This window comes from Coregonus clupeaformis, chromosome 13 (genome assembly GCF_020615455.1).
Source record: "Coregonus clupeaformis isolate EN_2021a chromosome 13, ASM2061545v1, whole genome shotgun sequence".
NCBI classification, from domain to species: Eukaryota; Metazoa; Chordata; class Actinopteri; order Salmoniformes; family Salmonidae; genus Coregonus; species Coregonus clupeaformis.
In genome coordinates this window covers 40,827,948-40,845,857 of record NC_059204.1, presented here as the reverse complement: position 1 = coordinate 40,845,857, position 17,910 = coordinate 40,827,948, and the positions used below count along the sequence as shown (strand labels likewise).

The window sequence follows — 17,910 nt, the reverse complement described above, 5'->3', positions numbered from 1 at the left end:
GGTTATTATATCAATATTTGCCCGTTAAAAGCATTTCCACCGACATTTCTTGCATAATTCATTTTACAGGCTAGCGTATTTAGTTTTGTCGACATTTGGAAAGTTTACCGATAAAGGCCTATCATGCAATTTTTTTCCTGACGTACTTTACTCGCATAAAAAGGTTGGATGGAAACCTGCTTATTGTCAACTTGGAAAACGCTTGATAATCTCAACATGTCTGTTATGTCTAACGCCATAACTCGTCTATTTTAGCTGTTCATTTTTGTATTTTGTCAGTCAGCCAACATAGTCATAGCAAAAGAAAACCACATCATTTCACTTTTATTTTTTGCAATCAGACGAAAGCCATGTAGAACAAAATTACTTTGTGTTAGTATATCATTTCATTCAATTTTTTCACGATGCCGCAAATATATATTTTTTTGGAAAATATGGAATATTCTTCTCATAGGGTAAGACTGTGAGAATGTAGGTCATTTTATGTCCAGCTGAATAACCACTAAGATTAGATCTCAGTCCACTTATAAAATGTGATGTATATTATGTTTTAAGATCATTATATTGAGATTTCGGGACACTGAGGTTTTCAGAATAATTGGCAGCATTTATCATGCGAAATGCAGAAATACTGTACTGTCATCGGAGGAAGTATTAAACTTAACTTGGCCTTTAAATCACTTCCTTATAAGTCTCTCATTTTCATTATGTTTCCACTGTATCCCAGAAAATCACTGTTAATGCTTTCTGATATACTCTGCACATAATGATTATGATGATACATTTAGATGTGCATACATTTATGCACATTAGGTAGTATGTGCATGGTGTAGGATAGGGCAAGTACAGTAGGGGTAACTTATACTTCCTATAGTTGAAGCTTTTGTTAATGCATACACTCTTAGAAAAAAAGGTTCCAAAAGGGTTATTTGGCTGTCCCCATAGGAGAACCCTTTGGAGAACCTACATGGAACCCAAAAGGGTTCTACCTGGAAAGGTTCTTCGAAAGGTTCTCCCATGGGGACAGCCAAAGAACCCTTTTAGGTTCTAGATAGCACCTTTTTTTCTAAGAGTGTAGCAACTAGTTATTTTCAATCTCACAGTGCTGTTTCCCCTTTTTCCACAGGATTACACCATCACAATGTATTTCCAGCAAAGTTGGCGAGACAAGCGGTTGGCATACGCTGAGCTGCCCCTCAACCTGACTCTGGATAACCGCGTGGCGGACCAGCTGTGGCTCCCAGACACCTACTTCCTCAACGACAAGAAGTCCTTCCTGCATGGCGTGACAGTGAAGAACCGTATGATTCGACTGCATCCTGATGGCACCGTGTTATATGGGCTCAGGTAAAGCTAACTTTCATTGGAATTCTACTGTAACTAAACTGGTTAAAGCCTGGCCTGTCAGACAGGACTGGAAGAGACCTTGAGAGCAGTGAGGCATGGGAGAAACTAGGTCTGTGTCTAAATAGTATCAGGGCCCTCCCACCTTTTTGCTTTCCTTACTTCCATGAAAAAAAACATGAGTCCAGAGAATCCCTGATGAAAGCACGACTAACTTAAATGATTTTGCTTAATTTCTGATGACAGGATTTTTTTTTATTTTTTATTTTATTTCACCTTTATTTAACCAGGTAAGCCAGTTGAGAACAAGTTCTCATTTACAACTGCGACCTGGCCAAGATAAAGCAAAGCAGTGCGATAAAAACAACAACACAGAGTTACATATGGGGTAAAAAAACATAAAGTCAAAAAATACAACAGAAAATATATATACAGTGTGTGCAAATGTAGCAAGTTATGGAGGTAAGGCAATAAATAGGCTATAGTGCAAAATAATTACAATTAGTATTAACACTGGAATGCTAGATGTGCAAGAGATTATGTGCAAATAGAGATACTGGGGTGCAAAAGAGCAAAATAAATAACAATATAGGGATGAGGTAGTTGGGTGTGCTAATTTCAGATGGGCTGTGTACAGGTGCAGTGATCGGTAAGGTGCTCTGACAACTGATGCTTCAATTCATGATTCAGTTGTAAGTAGTTATAGCCTACCTTGACAATTACCTGACATGTACACTGAGTATACCCCCCCCAGAACAGCCTCAATTCGTCAGGGCATGGACTCTACAAGGGATGCTGGCCCATGTTGAATCCAATGCTTCCTACAGTTGTGTCAAGTTGGCTGGATGTCCTTTGGGTGGAGGACCATTCTTGATACATATGGGAAACTGTTGAGCGTGAAAAACCCAGCAGCTTTGCAGTTCTGGTGTGCCTGGCACCTAATACCATACCCCGTTCAAAGGCACTTAAATATTTTGACTTGCCCATTCACCCTCTGAATGACACATATACGCAATCCATGTTTCAACTGTCTCAAGGCTTAAAAATCCTTATTTAACCTGTCTCCTCCCCTTCATCTACACTGATTGAAGTGGATTTAACAAGTGACATCAATAAGGGATCATAGCTTTCACCTGGATTCACCTGGTCAGTTTATGTCATGGAAGAAGGAGGTGTTCCTAATGTTTTGTCCACTCAGTGTACAGTCAGGTCCAAAAGTATTGGCACTCTTGATAAAGAGGAGCAAAAAAGACTGTAAAATAAATAATACAAATACTGAGCCATATTGTATGCTAAAAAAAAAAGAGAATTATATTATTTTATACTAATACAATTGCTCAGAGAAAGAGATTTTGTTTAGTAAGTAATACTTTTGTTTCTCCAAAAAATAGTACAGGGCAAAATGATTGACACCTCTGTTTAATATACCTTTCAGTACCACACCTTACGAGCATAACGGCACCTTTTTCTAATGTTTTATGAGATTGGAAGACACATTGGGAGGGATCTTAGACAATTCCTCCATACATAATCTTTCCAGATCCTTAATATCCTTTGTCCTTTGCCAATGGACTGTCCTGTTCAATTCAAACCACAGGTTTTCAATGGGGTTCAAGTTCGGAGACTGAGATGGCCATTGCAAAATATTGATTTTGTGCTAAATTAACAATTTCTTTGTGGATTTTGATGTGTGCTTGGTGTCATTGTCTTGCTGGAAGATCCACTTGCGGCCAAGTTTGTCTGCATAAGCTTCTTTCTTTCAACGCCTAACCTACCACTGGTGTGCATTGCCAAAGAGCTCTATTTTCAGGTCATCCAACAAATGTAAATGCCTGGAGTTTGCTAAACGCCATTGGCACTTGGATTGGAACTGGTGCATTGGTCAGATGACATAAATAGAGCTGTTTGGCCAGGTACACCAGTGGTGGGTTTGGCGTTGAAAACGGAAGCATATGCAGAAAAGTACCTCATACCTACGGTCAAATATGGTGGTGGATCTTTGATGTTATGGGGCTATTTTGCTTCTACTGGTCATGGGGCTCTTGTTAAGGTCAACGGCATCATGAACTTTACCCAGTACCATGACTTTTTAGCCAAAAAACTGGTTGCCTCTGCCAGGAGGCTGAAACTTGGCCGCAAATGTATCTTCCAATAAGACAATGACCCCAAGCACCTTCACTTGAAAACGCTTGTTATCTAACGCCTGCCTCAGACTACTCGTAGAAGTGTGTTGTTAGATGCTTTTTGCCCTCCCGCGTCACTTAAACACAGAAGATATCCGCTAAACATAGAATCACATGGTTTATCCGTCTCTCTGTGACTGCCGATAACTTCAAAACAAAGTTTACAACAAATATAAAGTTGCCAATGTGCAATTGATACAAACAGGCAACGTATAAAAAAATGCTTCAAATGAAAACTGAGATGACTGCATTAAAATATGAATACAGTAGGCTAAAGGCCTAGTTCAATCATATTGAAATACATTTCATGTTCAATCAATTGAGTTCTATTTTGCTGCTTGTATTTGTTTCAAAATATTTCATGATGTGTAACTTAACATGTGAGCAATGATGTGCCAAATCTGTGATTTACTTCATTTTTATTGGGTAAGCATTATAATTAGCCGCCTCAGTATTTGCAGCCGTAGGTGGTAATATCTCTCTAGGAGCTGATCTGTCGTCAGTATTGTGAAATAATTATAATGTTAAGGTAAGAGTTGAATGGAGAAAGCTGATGCTCCAACGACACACTTAGCGACCGACTGGTCTCTCTGCGTGGTTTTGGGAAACACATGTTACATCTTCAGCAATTGTTAGAAAGATGCATCGTTAAAACACTCGTAAGCCTAAATTCCATCGCTATCGGGAAACTGGGCCCAGTATAGTACAGTGAGAAGAGCACAGTAGAGTGCAGTACAATACAGTACAGTACAATATAGTACAGTACAATATAGTGAGTAGAGCACAGTAGAGTCCTATACAGTACAGTAAAGAAAAGTAGAGTATAGTACAGTATAGTAGAGTAGTGTACAGTATATCTGATTCTGTACTCTACTGTACTGAACTCTACTCTACTCTACTGCACTGTACTGTACTGCACTCTGCTGTGATGTCCATATTGTGAAACATAAAGAGAATGACATTCAAATCCATAAATATGCATTTCTTTGTAGTACAGATCAGGGACGCATGATGTAAACCATTACCGTAATTCCGTTACCGGGTGTAAATCCACTTACTGTAGTTCAATAACTAAAAGAGATTTTTTCAAACTCAAGGTGTCATGTCATAGCTGACACACCCATTCTTTCCGCAGACATCTTTGAATCTTAGTTCGAGCAGATATTTAACGTTTTTGGAAAACGTTGTCGCATAAAAACCTGAGGGAGATATTTCCATAATTCCGTTACCAAAGTTTGCATCTGCACAGTTCTTCCACTAAATTAATTTTTGAAAATTTTTCTGTGGGAATTGTTAAAAGGAGTCCTTGTATATACAGTACCAGGAAAGAGTTTGGACACACCTACTCATTCAAGGGTTTTTCTTTATTTTTACTATTTTCTACATTGTACAATAATAGTGAAGACATCAAAACTATGAAATAACACATATGGAATCATGTAGTAACCAAAAAAGTGTTAAACAAATCAAAATATATTTTATATTTGAGATTTTTCAAATAGCCACCCTTTGCCTTGATGACAGCTTTGCACACTCTTGGCATTCTCTCAACCAGATTCACGAGGAATGCTTTTCCAACAGTCTTGAAGGAGTTCCCACATATGCTGAGCACTTGTTGACTGCTTTTCCTTCACTCTGCGGTCCAACTCATCCCAAACCATCTCAATTGGGTTGAGGTCGGGGGATTGTGGAGGCCAGGTCATCTGATGCAGCACTCCATCACTCTCCTTCTTGGTCAAATAGCCCTTACACAGCCTGGAGGTGTGTTTTGGGTCATTGTCCTGTTGAAAAACAAATGATAGTCCCACTAAGCGCAAACCAGATGGGATGGCATATCGCTGCAGAATGCTGTGGTAGCCATGCTGGTTAAGTGTGCCTTGAATTCTAAATAAATCACAGACAGTGTCACCAGCAAAGCACCCCCACACCATCACACCTCCTCCTCCATGCTTCACGGTGGGAACTACACATGCAGAGATCATCCGTTCACCTACTCTGCGTCTCACAAAGACACGGCGGTTGGAACCAAAAATCTCAAACCATTGAATGAGTAGGTGTGTCCACACTTTTGACTGGTACTGTATGTACAAGGACTACTTTTAACAATTTCCACAGAAAAATTGTCAAAAACTAATTTAGTGACTGTTTCCACGGGGGACCAGTATGAAAAATGTATGTAATGAAAATAATGTATGCACTAACTGTAAGTCGCTCTGGATAAGAGCGTCTGCTAAATGACTCAAATGTAATGTAAAATGTACATATGGTACACACGTATGTGCTTTTCAATCAATTCATTTGAATTAACTTTATTTGTTTAGCATCATGTGTCTCTGGTGAATGGAGGCCTCAGAGGACAAGACAGAGAATCACTGCTCTTTGGGTTATATAATGCTGATGTGCTTTGGCCAATGATGTTTGTTTCTTTGTTCCACAGGGCAATCCCATTTTTTTATGTTTCAAAGCATCTCCACAATTAGTGGAGATGGCATTTTGCTCTTGTCATGTCCCTATTGTCTGGAAGATTAAATATAGCTTAGGTTATAGCTAGGTAAGCCTCTGGAAAAGGATTGTGTTATTTTCAAGAATGGGGGACTTTGCGCATGCCCTTGCTCATTGACATGAGATATCATGATAGCATTATCAGTGTCTGCAAGAGAATGGCATTCTTTTCCATTCTTTGGTGGTTTTTCAGCCAGTCAGCATACACTTTATTAACACTGCCTCACTGAATCACTCTGAGATTGTTCATATCAACTAGGCCCTCATCCCCAGTCCACCCCACCAAACACAGGGACATCTTGGTGTCTGTCTCAGAGGGGTAGATGTTTTAGGATCTGTCAGACAGACTGTGGTATTAATGAGAGTTTGACGATGTTTGGAAGTGAGACGGGGAACTAATGGTCTGGAAAATACTTACTTAATATGTCTCTTGGTGGAATGAGCTGTGGGTGCAGGGGAAGGAGCGAAGGAGGGGTGGAATGGGTAGCAGCATCTCTTGCTACCCAGAGGGAGTTGGTGAAAAGGTGGAAGGATGAAGTGAGGACAAAGTCATGCCTGTGTAGAGTACAGATTGCCTGTAGTATATATTCATGATTGTAACAAATATGCCTCTGTGACTTATCTTAAAGACCATGACCCCTTTACCATTCACGGGAAGACATATTTATTTTGTATTCCTGCTCATTTGATTGACATGTGAGCTTCTCTTACATGAGAAAAAACCTACAGTATAAGCCTGGATTGTTTTCAGCAGGCATGACACGGGACACAACATTGTTTTGATTGTGCAACAGAATGAATGCAGCAGTCACCATTGTATGTAGCAGTCACTATTGTATGTAGCAGTCACTATTGTATAAAGCAGTCACCATTGTATGTAGCAGTCACCATTGTATGTAGCAGTCACTATTGTATGTAGCAGTCACTACTGTATGTAGCAGTCACTATTGTATGTAGCAGTCACCATTGTATGTAGATGTCACTATTGTATGTAGCAGTCACTATTGTATGTAGCAGTCACTATTGTATGTATCAGTCACCATTTTATGTAGCAGTCGCTATTGTATGTAGCAGTCACCATTGTATGTAGCAGTCACCATTGTATGTGGCAGTCACTATTGTATGTAGCGGTCACCATTGTATGTAGCAGTCACTGCTGTGTATGTAGCAGTCACTATTGTATGTAGCAGTCACTATTGTATGTAGCAGTCACTATTGTATGTAGCAGTCACTATTGAATGTAGCGGTCACCATTGTATGCAGCAGTCAGTGTTGTATGTAGCGGTCACTATTGTATGTAGCAGTCACTATTGTATGTAGCAATCACTATTGTATGTAACAGTCACTGCTGTGTATGTAGCAGTCACTATTGTATGTAGCAGTCACCATAGTACTGCACAAGACAGACAAATATAGTGCACCATTTATTTCTGTTTATTTGTTTTACTGGAAGGGGGGTGAGAAGGAGGAGGAGGCGTACTTCCCATCCACAATTCTGTGCCCCAGAAAAAAGCCACAAAACACCCTCCTAATCCCTCATCACCACAATGTCCCAGTTTCATCAATGAACCAGCCCAGACAGTGAGTCTGCAGTGAGGTGCCCACAGGGACCCACCCAGAGGACTGCGGGCTGCTGGGGGAGAGGTGCATCCTGGGGCCCTTTCAAAGCAACACAGCCTCCAGAACCCCAGGGGACACAGGCTTTGTTTCTTTCTCCAACATTTTGCAGCTTTGCTTTACATTAGTCATGTACAGTAAAGTTTTGAGATAGAAAACAATGTGCAATGCAGAGTGAAATGCCCTTGGTCTATGATAAAGCCGGAGGGGAGTAATAATGAGGTTGTGTTGGGCAATCGGGAGAGTTCGAGTACTTTTGCTACAGCATTATGTCCTAACGCACCAAAGTAGAAGGAGTCAAAAAGTATATCATCCCAAATGGTGACTCACTGTATGGAAATGGGTTCTGTTTTCATCATGGTTGTGTAGCCCCTGCTAACACTCCACATTGTTTTTCTATTGCACTCTATACACTTCACCAATACCTGTGCATGTGTTTGACAGTAGATGTGGTGGCTTGTATTAGCCTGCACACTGTGAACCTCTTGCAATGTGCTGAATTGTCCAGCAACCTGGAAGACAGCATGGACTCAGGCATCCTAAATGATGCATCCCAAATGTAAAATAGGCTGTTGTAAAGGGTAAACTTCCCCACCACTCTGTCCTGCCCCCTAACACACACACATTGTTTATCTTTCAAACTCTCCCCATGAATGTGGCGGTACATCTGACACACAGGGGTGATGAGTTGAAACTCAATTCGTTTTCCCATTCAGGCAAACCAGTGAGCTCCCTAGTTCATTTACACAAGAAACCTGAAAGTAGGCGAAAGCTAGTATGATTTAACAGCACAAATGTAATTACTAAAATGTGCTGCACTAGTTAATATCTCAGTTCAATGCCATAGACTCCCACACAAATAATCTGTAAGCAGTGCACTTTTCCTGGGTTTCTGGATTTATTGAAATGGAATATAATGAATTTGCACCCCTCATAAACACACCTGGCAGAAACATGTATAAACATAGCAGTCAATCACAATTGAGTGTGAGATTAAAGCATATACTCAATGCACAGGTCCTAACATTTTACTAAATTTTCAACTGATTCAATGTATCCCAAGGGAATAAAACAAGCTTGGTAAATTGACTTTCTGCATTTGATTGATGGCTTTTGGGCTTGAATGAATTAGATGTTTACATTAAGCATTAAAGATTTACCTATGGTTTTGTTTGAAGTTTTAATGTTTCTATAGGTAGAACTGTAAATATGAAGCGAACAGCTCCAGATGTGTGTGAGGTTGCAGTCACAACATAGATCAGGGCTGTCATGAGGCCTATATATGAGCACTAAAATGCTGCTCACTAAGACACATTCATTTTTTATTCCAACCTCTCTCCGTTTGGAATCCTCTTGCCTCAGTCAGAACACATTCCCAACAACCTCACTTTCTGCTATTTCATTCATTTAAAATTCATAAAGAGCTGACCACAGCTATTATGGAAGATCACAAACAGTGGACCAGATTATGAGAAACGGATCTAAATGTATCTTCCTCTTCTTCCCCCATCCCTTCTCATCCCTCGCTCCTAAAAATCCGACCTCAGACAGTTTGTATGCAACACTAGCCTCCAATGATTGCATTTCCTTTTTTCCTTTTTTACAACACGAGACAACTGCCTAACATTACTCAATTAAAGATTCACATTGTGCAGTGAAGGCTAAGCTACGATTTCTTATAGGTTACCAAGGTAACAGCGGTTCTCTCTACCCTCCCTTTTCTCTCACCCTGTATGTCTCTGCTCTCAATTTCTTCCAGAATAACCACCACAGCAGCTTGCATGATGGACTTGAGGAGGTACCCCCTCGACGAACAGAACTGCACCCTGGAAATCGAAAGCTGTAGGTGGACTTATTATAAACGTCTTCTCCCCCATTCCTCTCCACTCTAGCTAAGTAACCTCCCATCCCTCCCCCAACTGCCTGCCTGGGCTTCTTCTCAAGCATCTCAGCAGAAATGTCATCCTGCCATTTTCACTGGATATCCCAGCGTTTTAAAAACACAGCAAGGGACTTCCCATGATTGCAGGCAGGTTTTTATAATTGTATTTTTTTTATAATTCAGCTCATGTCTCTCTATACATTTAAGGCAAAAGTCAACTTTTAGACCTGTCATACTGTATGTCTCTAGAAGAAAAATACAAAAGGAACCTTTTGCATTTGAAGTTGTTTCTGTCAATATTCACATTTAACCATTTGCATTATCCTTACTGAAAGATGAAGCCCAAGTCCTTCGGCCAAAATTCTCCATACAGTCTTACTTCACCCTCTAGCTTTGACTCCCGGGTGGTTCTGATGTATCTTGGACTCCCAGGTGGTTCTGATATATATTTGACTCCCGGGTCGTTCTGATGTATCTTGGACTCCCGGGTGGTTCTGATATATCTTTGACTCTGGGGCAGTTCTGATATATATTTGACACAGGGGTGGTTCTGATGTATCTTTGGGTGGTTCTGATGTATCTTTGACTCTGGGGTGGTTCTGATGTATCTTTGACTCTGGGGTGGTTCTGATGTGTCTTTGACTCTGGGGTGGTTTAGGTCTGGGCTGGGCTGGGCTGATGTATCTTTGACTGAGGTGGTTCTGGGTGCAGTCTGCAGAGGCCTGCTGTCAGCAGAAGTGATCATTATGGATAATTTAAAGCAGCTATCCTGGCCAACGTTATTGGCATCTCTGACTCTGAGTGCCATTTCTTATAGATGCGTTAACTCAAAGGGCAATGAATGCATTGACAGAAGCAGGTTAAATTTTAAATGCTTGCTTGTATTTCAATTAGAAGCCGTTACATATTGACCACTGAATGAAACTTGAGCGGGCAGTTGGGCCCTGTCTGTCATAACAACATCAATGCTCCTTTCATGGCAAAGCAGCATAGAGGCATGGTGTTGGATGGATATCTTTCATCAACCCAAAAACACGATTCACTTGATTTTACAGCCACAGCGAAAAAGGTTTGTTACATCCTAACATATGCAAATGTGAAACATGCAATGCATACAGAGAAGTCACAGCTACAGTATTCCTCTCCAAACCAATGATGTCATGTCATTGATTTTCCCACTAGTGACAGCCAAGCAACATAACATGTCCATGGCTTGGCCCTACCTAAGTAGACATAAAGTGTAATTATGGATAGACCTACCACATCCATAACCCCACACCCTCAATAACATATTTTTCCACTACATGTCGATAAGGGAGGAAATCTGGACATGCTGTGAAATTAAAGTATTCTATATCCTGCTACATGTTGGGGGAGGCAGAATGCCATGGGGGATAGTATTCATTAACAACCGTTCAATATCATAGATTAATAAGGAGCATCCACTTATGAAAACATGCCAAATTCATTGGACAAAGTCATAGTTCCTAGACCTCTAACTTTTGAAAAATATTAAAAGTGGATGAATGATGCTCCGGTGCTGGCTGGTGTATAACCATGGACAGAGAGTTGGCACAGCCAGGGGGCAGAAGAGGGGTAATTAAATGTAAAATACAGTAAAGGAACCTATATCCAGGAAATGTAATTGCTATGAGGTTTAACGGTGAATGTGTAAGGCAGCATATTGCCTGAACTGCACTACATAAATCTACCTCAGACTTCTCGCTTTGATTCCACTGGCATTTTGATGGAGCACCGTAGAGTCAACATGAATCATAAACAGAAGCATGACTTGACACGTGATAAATATTCATGTTTGTCTGACATAACTTAGCCATGTCATTATGCATGCTCTTATACAGTTCAGTTTAGCTAAGTGGAAGACATACATAAACTTAGACAATATTCTATACAGTACCAATGGAATGAAGGCCTATTTTCCTCTGCTTTGGTCTATTTGGCTTTCCCTAATGTCTAAGGAGAGAGGTTCTACCAGTACTGAACCTGTTCAATCTCCTCTCATCCCCTTCACCCATTCTCTATAACCTGAGACAGATGGGTATACCACAGACGACATTGTGTTCTACTGGCATGGAGGGGACAATGCTGTGACGGGGGTGGACAAGCTGGAGCTTCCCCAGTTCTCCATCGTGGCGCTTCGCCTGGTGTCCAGGGAGGTCAGGTTTACGACAGGTAAGGCCTCCACTACAACACCTCATAGCTGTGCTCAAAGGGTATAGTATGCCATTAGAATACATTATCAGAAATACATTTGAATGGTCCTATATGTACATGTTATCTTTCAACTTAACAATGATAGAATGTAGGCTTGCTTGTAGGATGAGTTAAATTGTCAGTCCAGTTCCAGTCACTGTTTTGTGTTATAAATGTTATTCCAATAGCACTTCTAACTAGCTGCTTAACAATTCTGAGAAGATGGCCTGCTGAAGATTTAGAGTAATCTCTATGTGACAGTTAACTTGAGTTAATTTAGAAAATGTTGCCATGATTTAAGTAGTCTTGCCCTTGTGTATGCACTCGTTTATTTAGATTCATGAGGTATAGCAGGAAGGACCTGGAGGGATAAAATATGTATGCCTGGATATTGATTAATTAAAAGATTTACCGGACCAGGGAGATGATAGGGTCATTTCTCACTCTGTGCATCTCACAGTCGATTACTATTTAAATTAAAACCATCATGGCTCTCTTATCACCTTTCTCTTGTTTTGATAAAGTGGCCATACAAACTCCCTTGATGGAATTAGCTATGCATCCATAGTGGTAAGCATTCCTCTCTAGCTGAAGTAGGGGAAAGTCAAAGCCACAGGGGAATATCCTGAGATGTATTTCTCTTTAACAACTTGTTGTTGAGCTTGTTTGAATAATCAATACATTCAATGCAACCAATTAATATCTCATCACAATGAGCTGGCATTTTTCTCTGCAACATGCATAAATGTTAAGCGCCATAGGTTCACCCCACTAGCTTCATCACAGTCTCATGTGGGTTCCTCCTTCTCACTTAAGTAGTGAGAAGACGTGCTCTCCAATTACGGACCTTTTTAAATCCCCTTTTGGTGCTATTTAGAGGACAGAGAAAGTGCTAAACAGAGAAAAGCACAGCAGCTTTCCGTGACAATTCTCACAGGGACGCTGGAGCTGCCTGCTAAGATGGGGGTGTTGAGGAAAAATCTGCCTTGTTTGCGACTTTCTGCCATGTTTAATTGGAATCGAACTTGTCCCTGGAAAGGAATCCATTGCTTTGGGGAAATTAAGTGCTCCGTCTGAACAAATGGAGAAATGACTACCCTGCGCATTGTCAAAGTGCAGACTTTGGAACTCATATGTTGCGCCAGCGTTTCTTTTCTTCACTGATGTGTTTCCTTTGCCCCGCTCCATCACTCCATCCACTCTCCTTCTCTCTTGTTCTCTGTGAAAGGTTCCTATCCCAGGCTATCACTGAGTTTCAGGATTAAGAGGAACATCGGCTACTTCATCCTGCAGACATACATGCCCTCCATCCTGATCACCATCCTCTCCTGGGTCTCCTTCTGGATCAATTATGATGCCTCTGCAGCTCGGGTGGCCCTTGGTAAGACTCCGCTTCCACTGCAGTGTTACAACACAGAGTATTCCCAGTGAACACAGTGAGTAAGGTTGTCTTGTAGGTTGCTCTAACATTGAGGTAACTTATGTTGCTGCTGCAGTACAAAATGCTACACACAGCACAATTGGGAATGGTCATAAACAGATTAGTGGCCAACTCCCACTTACACAAAGGAGCCCTCACAACCACTAATAATGTGCACTTTCCATTGAACAAATCTCTACCCAGCAGGAACAACTTGTCAAACAACATTTAGAGGCACACACTTCCCACTCAAAATCATTACCTTGCATGTTGGTCTTCCTGATGACCAATACCTTACTTTGATGGTGATGACTATTGATTGTTTTTTTTACTAATAATAATGTATTTATTCCAGGTGTTACAACGGTGCTCACCATGACAACCATTAACACCCACCTTAGGGAGACACTCCCAAAGATCCCGTATGTGAAAGCCATCGATGTCTACCTCATGGGCTGTTTTGTGTTTGTGTTCCTGGCCCTGCTTGAATATGCCTTCGTAAACTACGTGTTCTTTGGCCGGGGCCCCCAGCAACAGAAGAAAATCCACGAGCGGCTGAACAAAACCAACAACGAGCGCCCGCGATACGAAGAGAAGCGCCTGAGGGAACAGGTTTGCATCTTCAGCTGCCTTCTCTCTCTGCCGATTTTACGCACTCCCTCGTATGTCAATGAAAGAATCCTAGCGTAAAACAATCATTGTTTTATTATAGAGAATCACAAAGACTCCAAAACACGTATTCCCCTATGTTAGTTTGTCATTAGACAGTACTTTCACAAGCATATAGATGCCACCTCCACCAGACACATCCAACAACCATCCTCCATTGCTTTTCCTCCAGCACTGACTCTTTGATTTGAATGAGCATAGTATTTTATACTGTGGCTATTTATTTAACTCTGGAGATGTGTAAAACTACATTCTCATTCTCCACTCAGGTTGTTGTCTATGTTTTTACTGTGAGCTTGATTCAGTCTTATCTCTGTGGTGTCCTATGAGTTGCATTTTTGGCAACATTCACCCACTTCCGTCTAAAATTTTACAAATCTTAATGGGTATGCAGCCAGAAACATTAGTATTCAAAGGAAAATGCTAAAACGGTCCGACTGAATTAAGCCCCTTGTCTCTGTGTCTGAAATATGACATGCAATGCTTATGCAAAGTTGTTCTTGTTAACCTTATGTTTATGCATTCTGTATTTTTAAGAAATTGTGCTTAATTGTCAGTGTTTTATAGGCGTTTAATGTTCTCTTCATTTTTCTTTTTCCATTGCAAGGACTCCATTGCCACGCCGTTTCAAACCAACACCCTCAGGTCATATACACAGAGAAGAAATCTGTACCTCGAGGAGCAAAGAAAAGTTGGGGTACATGCATTTAGAAATCATGTGAGCTGTGGGACTGCAGCCTAATAGAGGTCTGATAAAACGGTTGATAGAGTGATGGCAATTAATTTGTGTCAATTTACTTTCAGTGAAAAAGCACCGTAAGGCACTAGCTATGAGGGAGAAAATGGGAAAAGTGCATAAATTCAGAATTCTTTAAAGAGGCATGAAAAGATTAAATGGCCTTCCACATCATCATTACATTTGCTTTAGCTTGAAAATTGGAAATGGAAATGAAACGCTGGGTGGGTGTAGAGTATTAGTAGGACAGTTTGGGGTAATGTCACTGTGTTCTGCTTCTCCCTGACGTTCTCTCTCTCCCCACCTCTATCCTCCAAGGTGGACGCGTACGGGAACATCCTGCTCACCACGCTGGAGATGAATAACGAGGTGATGCCGTCAGATGTGGGAAGTAGCGTCAGTGACTCCCGGAATTCGGTGATGTCATTCGACAGCTCCGGGGTCCAGTTCAGGAAGCCCATGGCTCCCCGGGACGGCTTCAGCCACCACTCACTGGACCGCAGCGCTATGCGCAGCAGGGCCAACTGTCGGCTACGACGGCGCTCCTCCAAGCTCAAGCTGAAAATCCCCAACCTGGCAGATGTCAGCACCATTGACAAATGGTCCCGGGTCCTTTTCCCCATCATGTTTGGATTTTTCAACCTAATCTACTGGTTGTACTATGTGAATTGATGTGCATCCCACTAGGAATCATGGGCCATATTTTGAGAGCACATTACATTGGCTTTGATACAGTTGGAAAATATGTATACACATATACAAGTTGATACATACAGTATGTATATGCATATTTCTATATATTATATTTATATATACACGTGTGTGTGTGTAAATCTGAAGGACTTTTCTCCTGTATATAGTATTATTAGAATGACTTGAATGTTTAAGAATAATTTCAAGCCTTTGAGTTTCCTTTTCCTTGTGAAACAAACTAACTAACTAACAACCATCAGATCCCTTTGGGGGATTTTGGAACTAAAGACTGCATGATATTTTTGCTAAAAAAGAAAGCGAAAGCTCTTGAGAGAAGAGATGTCTCAGAGTCTCATTGGCTTTTTATTGATACTCTGTAATCGGCGTCCTCTACTGCAGCTCATCAAATCAGGTGCCTCGTGTGTTCAGGCATCGGCTGAGGCAAGTCCCTAATATCCAGCTTTTTTCCCCCATCTCCCATGGATAACATACACGGAATTCTCCGGTTCTACTCTGTATAGCAAACTTATTTGGATTATGTGTCGTTCCTTGGCTTTTTTCGAGTGACATTGTTCTCTTTATGGGACATCAGCTCTGGTACAATGCTAGTCTGCATTTGGGGGCCATCAGGATGGGATGTTAGACCACTGCGTTCCTGCTCAGAGTCAGTGCAAACTTCTCTTCATTTCTCTACTCATATTTGTTTTTAGTGCAGTTCCTTGGGGTATTTTCATTATGGTTATAAAGATGATGATTATTGTAATTATTATTTTGCCTTGAAAATACTGTGATTTTGGGAGAGTGTCACTTAAAGATGTTCTAGTTAGTGCATTATTAGAAAAAGAGTCATAGGTATGAATTACTCATTTTGATTGTTTGAAAAATAGACATATACTGTACATTTTGTCATTCAGTATCCTCATGGACATAGTTGGCTAATATAATTTCTTTAACTTCCTCCTAGTGCTTCACATGCTCTGTAGATACAGTACTCATTGCCTCAAATCCAGCTTCGTGTTCTGTAAGGAAGAAACGATACCTACAGTGAACGATTTGATGTTATTCCACTATAAAAATGTGAGAAAAAATATTGTGTATTAAAAAAGGGATATCGCCATTGTTTATTTGTTTGATAGTGAAATCAACATATTAGCCCATAGTTTGACCTGTAGTTGAATGTAATACTCTCTCACTGTAAAACAGTTTTCACCCTGAGAATGTGGGGTACTGATATTATAGTTCCTATGAAACGTGCCTGTCTTAAATTCTAATGGGTGTGTACTCAAATGTACTATTTAGTAACGGTTGTAGTGGGGGGCGGGATAAGAAGAAGAAAAAAACTCAACCTCTCACACCCATTAGCTCTGGAAACACAGCAGACCTACCCTCCCTTCAAATGGTATGTCTCTGAGGATCAAATCCCAAAGATCAGAAACATCAGCAGAATTGGAAAAAAAATAGGTTTTAAGTTTCTAGGGGCAAGATAAGATGCGTGATAAATATAGCCATGAACTGAAGTGACAACTAAAAAGGCCTAGAATCCCAATCTTATTTTTGGGTTTTGCTCTTAAAGTCACTGCATTCCATCTGCTCAGATCCACTCACTAATCACTCAGAGTTGATGCCATGTTGATCCACACTGTACCTTTAACGGAGGACCTTGTTTCTCGTTATTTGGTTCTGCCTAGAGTGAAGAGAAGAGCAAATGCATTCATACATTTAAACTGCCATTTATCTCTGTGTTCAAACTAGTATTGCATTGATTCAACAATGCAATGAATTGCAGTGGATTCGAATATTCATGCTAAGGAATGGTTGTGATTGAAACATCCAGAGCATTGTTGAATCTACTGGGTTTGCATGGTTATCAAATGGCATGGGATGACAGAGGGAGGCAAAATCGCAGGTCAGGAACAGAGGTAGCCAAAAAAAGAGATGGGGTCCTTTGAACATTCCAGAGGATAAGAGAGGAGAGAATGTTGAGAGCATCACAGTTACTGACCAATCTCCTCAGAGCTCACTGATGGGCTCCCCTAAGTTCTAAGAGCTTCTCTCGCCAACGGCCAGCACACGACAGGAAGGAAACTGACCTCTAACTGGGAACCCCGGGCCCCAGGGAGGACTAGCACAGGACAGGATGCACCACAGGGCAGAGAGAGGAGAGACAGAAAGAGAGAGACAGACAGAGAGCATAGTAGAGATCTTGGAGACTGATGCTTTTCACCCCAGTAAGTTGGATCCCACTCCAATGTTCTACCTGTAGTTGACTGTAAATGGAACTGTATCTGGGATACTGTAGCCACCAGTTACAATGTTACACCACCAATGTATTTATTTATTTTACTAGGCAAGTCAGTTAAGAACAAATTCTTATTTACAATAGCCTACACCGGCCAAACCCAGACAATGCTGGGCCAATTGTGCGCCGCCCTATGGGATTCCAATGATGGCCGGTTGTGATACAGCCTGGAATCGAACCAGGGGGTCTGTAGTGATGCCTCAAGCACTGAGATGCAGTGCCTTAGACCACGGCGCCACTCGGGAGCCCAATGACGGCTAGTCTCTGCAACACATTTGAGAGAAATTAACCAGAGTTTGCACTAAATCCAACCTGCAATGCCAGGTTATACTACAGCAGAAAATGAAGCGG

General features: G+C 41.1%; 1 protein-coding gene across 2 annotated transcripts in view; it reads left to right on the top strand.

The window, feature by feature from the left end:
• The window catches only part of LOC121579467 (gamma-aminobutyric acid receptor subunit beta-4-like), a 47,166-nt gene extending 29,507 nt beyond the window's left edge, over positions 1–17,659 (top strand). Inside the window, exons 4-10 of one of the 2 annotated variants that reach the window (XM_041894068.2) lie at positions 1,127–1,347; positions 9,406–9,488; positions 11,584–11,721; positions 12,971–13,123; positions 13,518–13,774; positions 14,439–14,528; positions 14,886–17,659. In XM_041894068.2, the coding sequence (XP_041750002.2) occupies positions 1,127–1,347; positions 9,406–9,488; positions 11,584–11,721; positions 12,971–13,123; positions 13,518–13,774; positions 14,439–14,528; positions 14,886–15,239 (1,296 nt within the window). In that variant the 3' untranslated portion in view covers positions 15,240–17,659. The remainder of the gene's footprint in view (positions 1–1,126; positions 1,348–9,405; positions 9,489–11,583; positions 11,722–12,970; positions 13,124–13,517; positions 13,775–14,438; positions 14,529–14,885) is intronic. The other variant, XM_045224424.1, reaches the window with a different exon arrangement.
• The last annotated feature ends 251 nt before the right edge of the window (positions 17,660–17,910 follow it).